Raw genomic sequence first — 6,141 nt, 5'->3', positions numbered from 1 at the left:
CGCCAGCTACTTGGAAGGCTGAGGCGGAAGGATCGCTAGAGCCCAGCAGGTCGAGGCTGCGGTGGCCAGGAGTGGCCACTGCACTCCAGTCTGGGTGACAGAGTGAGACTCCAACTCAAAAAAAAAATAATAAAATAAAATAAAATATAGTCTAATAAATTAGCCAGAATAAGACAACAGTGCTGAAAAGTACTGGAAATCCAGCAAAACTTCTTTCTTATTGTGTTTTGTTTATTTTTTTTGAGTTGAAATCTCACTCTGTCGCCTAGGCTGGAGTGCAGTGGCATGCTCAGGGCCACTGCAGCCTCGACCTGCTGGGCTCAGGTGATCTTTCTGCCTCAGCCTTCCAAGTAGTTGGAACCACAGGCATATGCTACCACATCTGGCTAAGTTTTAGATTTATTGTAGAGACGAGATTTCACCAAGTTGCTCAGGCTGATCTTGAACCCCTGGGCTCAAGCAATCCTCTCACCTCTGCCTCCCAAAGTACTGGGATTACAGACTGGAGCCACCACGCCCGGCATGTTTTACTTTTAAATGAAGAGTATATAGGGAAAGGAAGTCTAATGATTCCTTTGATTTAGAGAAGCTTTGGAAGCAAATCATATCCCTTTTGAAATTTAAGGTTGATTTTTGAGTTTTTTCTTTTTCTTGCCTTTGGCAGTTTCCAATGGTTTGTAGATTCCCTTTGCAGCTTAGTACCCCTTACAAGGTGGTGTCCTCCCAAGAGAGGGGGCAAAAGGCAGCTTCACTTGGCTCCAGGTAACTTAAGTTCCCTATCCTGTAGAAACTAAGCTATAAGGTCACACACGTACTTGCTTCTTCGCATTCTTCCAGAAGAGACTCCCATTAGCAAGCCATAAGACAGTGCTCTTTCCTCCTTACTCAGAAAGCAACAGGCTGGTGGCTTATCTCCCCCAGGGGCCTCACCTCTCTCAGATCTCTCTCTTTTGCTCACAGGGCCAAAATAAAAATAGTGGGAAAATAAATAGAAAGAGAGGTTGACACGGACCCCTTAAATCACACCACTTAACTTCTATCTGGCACTGGGTACAACATACAACTTCCAGACCCTGGGAACACAGCCCTAACTGTTGTGTTCTCAATTTGCTCTGCACCTTAGGGATCACTATGTATGCTGTTGGGGTCGGAAAAGCCATTGAGGAAGAACTACAAGAGATTGCCTCTGAGCCCACAGACAAGCATCTCTTCTATGCCGAAGACTTCAGCACAATGGGCGAGATAAGCGACAAGCTAAAGCAAGGCATCTGCGAAGGTACTGTAGCTTGCATCTAAGAAAGTCCGTTTGCATGCCTCCATGGGGGGCAGTGCCAGTGACACCTGGAAACACTAAGCACAAAAAGGGATGCAGGGAGGAGGGAAGACAACTCACAGCTGCTTGGGCATGTGCTCTGGGCAGAGCATTGTGATGAGTGTTTCGACATGCCAGTGTGCTTTATCCTTACATAAACCCTAGAGAGAGACAGGCACTTAGCTGAAATGGTCATTGTGGAACTCGAGAGGTGCAGCTTCAGAATACAACCCCAACTGGAGTGGAGAGGGACAGTGGTGCATCCAAGCTGCTGAGCACATAAAGAACACCTTCCTGCAAGAATTGCCTGCTCAGAGTATCAGACCACCCTTCAGAACTCAGGCTGTTCTATCTGCTGTTCTTCAGTTCACTCTTTGTGCCAGGTGTGCTCACACATAGCTGCTGCCCATTTTTCCTTGGGCTCATGTCTCAATTCAGTCACCAGTAAAATCCCAGCCTAAGTGCGGTGTCTCTAAGTAAGGGCAGAGAGGGAGGGCCTTGGGGATTTCGTGAGTGGAGAATGTTTTGCCTCTTGGCTTCACTCAAGTAAAAATATCTCCAGTGGAGCTGCTGCCGTCGCCACGGGATCCTTCAACAGCTTCACCTGTTTTCTGCCCTACCTTCCAGACAGAACATTTTGGGAGCATGCTTAAGTAAGATGTACTTAAGGAGTCTAGGCTTCTCTTACTAGAAAGAACTGTGCTAGAGCGGTCATAGAGATCACAGTCACCCACTGCTTTTTTGAATGTTTTGTGTTATCAAATCAAACAGAAAACCCTGCGTTATGGCAGGTAGGTAAGGAGTTGGTTTGGAACCAGCTTCCTGAAGAATGCATGCATGCACATGGACAACTGTCACTCCTTTTGGTCATCTTTTTCACTCAGCTCTAGAAGATTCTGATGGAAGACAGGACTCCCCAGCAGGGGGAATGCCAAAGAGGGCCCAACAGCCAACAGGTAAATTTTAAAAAGCAGTGTTTTCAGAATCTTTAGTGGGTGCTTCCTACCAAAGCATCCTTTGGATAAAAGTTGTGATGAAGTGAAAGTAAGTGGCCAGGCATGGTGGCTCACATCTGTAATCCCAGCACTTCGGGAGGCCAAAGCAGAAGGACTGTTTTAGCATAGGAGTTCAAGACCAGCCTGGGCAATATGGTGAGACCAGGTGTCTACGAAAATGAATGAATGAGCAAGCAAGCCGGGCGTGGTAGTGTGTGCTTGTTGTAGTCCCAGCTACTCAGGAGGCTGAGGCAGAAGGATCTCCTAAGCCCTGGAGATTGAGACTGCAGCGAACTGTGACTGTACTACTACACTCCAGCCTGGGTGAGAGTGAGACGCTTACTCAAAAAAGAAAAAGAAGTGAAAGTAAGTTTAATTATAATAACGAGGCCTTTTTTTCTATAAAAGATAGTAAATATTTATTCTATACTTTTAAGCCACGTTTGATGACAGTCTTTTTGCACAATGTATCCCAAAGTAAAGCTCTGTACCAAGTGCTAGGAATACCAAGTACTTTATTCTGTTGATGGCCATTTTATAACCACAATAGTGTTAAGCATGTTTAACTCCACTTTTCTTTCTTTACAGAATCTGAGCCAGTCACCATAAATATCCAAGACCTACTTTCCTGTTCTAATTTTGCAGTGCAACACAGATACCTGTTTGAAGAAGACAATCTTTTACGGTCTACACAAAAACTTTCCCATTCAACAAAACCTTCAGGTAATTCCAAGTAAAATATTACTATAACTCAACTCCAGTCTCAGTTTGCCAACAAACTTAGCGCTAAGGAGGAAAGGAGGAAGTAGGAAAGAGGAAGAGGAAAAAGAACTTAAGTAAAATGAGAACTAGAAAAATAAACTAAAAGAAACTGGAGTAGTCGTCCCTGCTAATCCACAATAAAGGCTGCTTCCAATGCTGGAAGCATATGTAGCCCTTTCCTGGTATTTACTTTACTGGATTTGGCTGTGTGGAAAAAGTTGGACATTTCTTTCATTATGGTTTCCTCCATATGCTGATTCAGTCCTATTATTATGCGTCTGGGAAGTCTAGTGGATTATAGAGGTGAACACTTTCCATCTGCTTTCTCAGGAAGCCCTTTAGAAGAAAAACACGATCAATGCAAATGTGAAAACCTTATAATGTTCCAGAACCTTGCAAACGAAGAAGTAAGAAAATTAACACGGCGCTATATCCTTTTCTATGCTTCTATATGGAATGCAATGAACTCTGAAAAGCTTGGCTTAAGAAAGCAGCCTGATAGGCAGTGGTCAAGCATTTAGTTGTTATCCTGTTGAGAAGGTGTGGGGTGGGGTGAGGAAGTGGGAGGGGGTGTTGGGGTCAAGGAGATAAGTCCAGTCAGCATGCAGAGACTGACTTCACTCCCTCTCTGCTGGGAGAATATGCAGGGTATGTGCAGGTCTGAAACCCATCAGAAGCATAGTGTGTAAAAGCACAATATGAGAATGAAGAAGTTTCAGACCCAACCTAACCTCCAAACCTTTAACCCCAAGCTGCAGCCACATTTGGATTCAGTGTGTAGTTTCCAGAGGACTGGGATGGGATTTTTTTTTTTTTTTTTTTTTTTTTTTTTGCGGCAGAGATCTTTTCTATCAGTACTCTAAAAAATGAAGCATTTTACCAAGGAAACAGTAGGGGTCCAATGATTCATTAAAACAATATTACAAATAAAAGGAATGCTTTGGGATAATAAATGAGGATTCAGTGCGTTCATACATTGCACGTTCTGCCAACTGAACTTAAAATTACAATAAGCTTACTAAAGCTGGTAGATATCTATCACGACGTGCATTCAGTAGCCCATAGGGAAAACGGTTTAATTCTAAACTACCTCTGTGCCAACAGGTTTACATAAGGAACAACAGTATATAGCATTTCCCTTTCTGAAAGCTGGAAATATGCTTCCTAAGTAAAATAAACTTTCTGACAGCAGTTAATAGATGGTGAATCTGAGCTCTCATTCTGCCAAGAGGGCAGATGAGGGAATTGAGGAGCCTGAAGTCAAGGGAAGATAAACATTGATTCTAATGCCCTTTTCTCTCCCTTTGCCCACCCATTGCCTGAATGTCTACTTCACAGACTAAAGAGAATACATGTGTATCTTAAGTCCGAATTCCTCAAGGCTGCCACCCTTTGGCTTTATCTGGTACTGAAGGTGAAAACCACCCATCTCCCTTTCCTGCCTTCATTCATGTCTTGCTTCCCAAAACCATGAATCCTTTCATTTTCTTCTCACCACATTTCCAACATGATCAATTCTGGCTCCCAGCAGTGTGCGATGGCAAACTAATTTACAAGCAACAGGGGTGAGAGTGGAATATAAATTTTATTTTTAAGTCAAAAAATATACTAAGCTATCTATCTGGCTTCGATGATATTTTTTTTAAGTGCTTACCCTGAAATATATTTGTCTTGACATCATATGTTAAATGAGTACTGTAAACAAGTCAGAAATGGAAAAACCCCAAAGCCCTTTATATTTCAGGAGTCAATTTTTTAAATGTAGATAAATCAATTTGTATTTGAATGTGAATAAAAATAGGCAATTCAGATTCCTCTTCCTTAATTTGAGATTTACTAGAAGAAATGACACAGAGAATGGAAGCCCTGGAAAATCGCCTGAGATACAGATGAAGATTAGAAATACTCTACATATTTGTGTCATTGTATCAAGGATTACAATAAAAGCAATTCAGAGCCTCAAAGCTCAAACTCTTGTTAAATTGAGATTGTGAAGTTAAACATAGCCAGTTCTGAGAAAGCTGGTTTGCTATAGAACAAAGACAAAAAGTAGATACTAACTTGTGTAAGTTTATTTAGGAAAAAAAAATCCTTCATAATTCTAAGATGAGTTTACCAAGTAAGAATAAATAAGCTATGCAAGGATATACTGTGGACACAACTTGCTTCTGCCTTGTCCTGCCTTAGAGTGTTGTAATCTCTCAGATACACTCTGCAATCTTACTTCTGTAGAACACTGGTCACAGGAAATGTTATTTTTTGGTATTGGACTTTACCTTGATATATGTATATGGATGTATGCATAAAATCATAGGGCATATGTACTTGTGTACCAAGTTGGATTTTTATAAATACAATATTAAAATTCACTACTTCCGAGAATGGTATTCTGTATAAAACTCTTACTTTAACTTTACTGCAATACATGAATACATCAGAAACAGCCAATATGCACAGAAAAAAAATGTAAGCTGGGCGTGGTATGCCTGTAATCCCAGCACTTTGGGAAGCTAAAGCGAGTGGATTGCCTGAGCCTATGGGTTCGAGACCAGCCTGGGCAACATGGTGGGACCTCGTCACTACAATAACTAAAAAAAAATTATCTGGGCATGATGGTGCACACCTGTAGTTACAGCTACTTGGAAGACTGATGCAGAAGGATCACCTGAGTCCAGCAGGTCGAGGCTGTGGTGGCCATGAGCAGCATGCCACTGCACTCCAGCCTGGGTGACAAAGTGAGACTCCAACTCAAAAAAAAAAAAAAGAAAAAAAATGTTGACTCACATGCAAGTTAAAACAATACCATTTTCCCCCCACTTATCAGCTAGACAAAAATGAGTATGCTTGACTAATGTTGGTAAGGATTTGGAAATATGGGGATTCTTGTAAAGAGTACAAATGGCAATCTCTTTGGAGAAGAAATCTGCCAATACTTCATAAAACTTAAAATGCACATTACCCCACAACTCTAGCAACTGCACTTACAGTCCTCTAACTGGCTGATTTTACCACATACATACAAGGAAACCTATATAAGAATGTTGCCAGAATTCACAAAAGCAATAATAAGAA

At 41.7% G+C, this 6,141-nt stretch overlaps 1 protein-coding gene across 3 annotated transcripts in view; it reads left to right on the top strand.

Moving 5' to 3' along the window:
- Window positions 1–5,451, top strand: part of MATN2 (matrilin 2) — a 144,500-nt gene extending 139,049 nt beyond the window's left edge. For 2 of the 3 annotated variants that reach the window (XM_021712129.1, XM_008057661.2), the window contains 5 exons: window positions 1,124–1,276; window positions 2,197–2,268; window positions 2,896–3,030; window positions 3,400–3,498; window positions 4,907–5,451. In XM_021712129.1, coding sequence (XP_021567804.1) covers window positions 1,124–1,276; window positions 2,197–2,268; window positions 2,896–3,030; window positions 3,400–3,498; window positions 4,907–4,962 — 515 coding nt within the window. In that variant the 3' untranslated portion in view covers window positions 4,963–5,451. The remainder of the gene's footprint in view (window positions 1–1,123; window positions 1,277–2,196; window positions 2,269–2,895; window positions 3,031–3,399; window positions 3,499–4,906) is intronic. The other variant, XM_008057660.2, reaches the window with a different exon arrangement.
- The last annotated feature ends 690 nt before the right edge of the window (window positions 5,452–6,141 follow it).

This window comes from Carlito syrichta, unplaced genomic scaffold (genome assembly GCF_000164805.1).
Source record: "Carlito syrichta isolate Samal-C Ts95f unplaced genomic scaffold, Tarsius_syrichta-2.0.1 Scaffold303102, whole genome shotgun sequence".
NCBI lineage: Eukaryota > Metazoa > Chordata > Mammalia > Primates > Tarsiidae > Carlito > Carlito syrichta.
The sequence above is the reverse complement of the archived record's forward strand: the minus strand, read 5'-3'. Positions and strand labels throughout refer to the sequence as shown.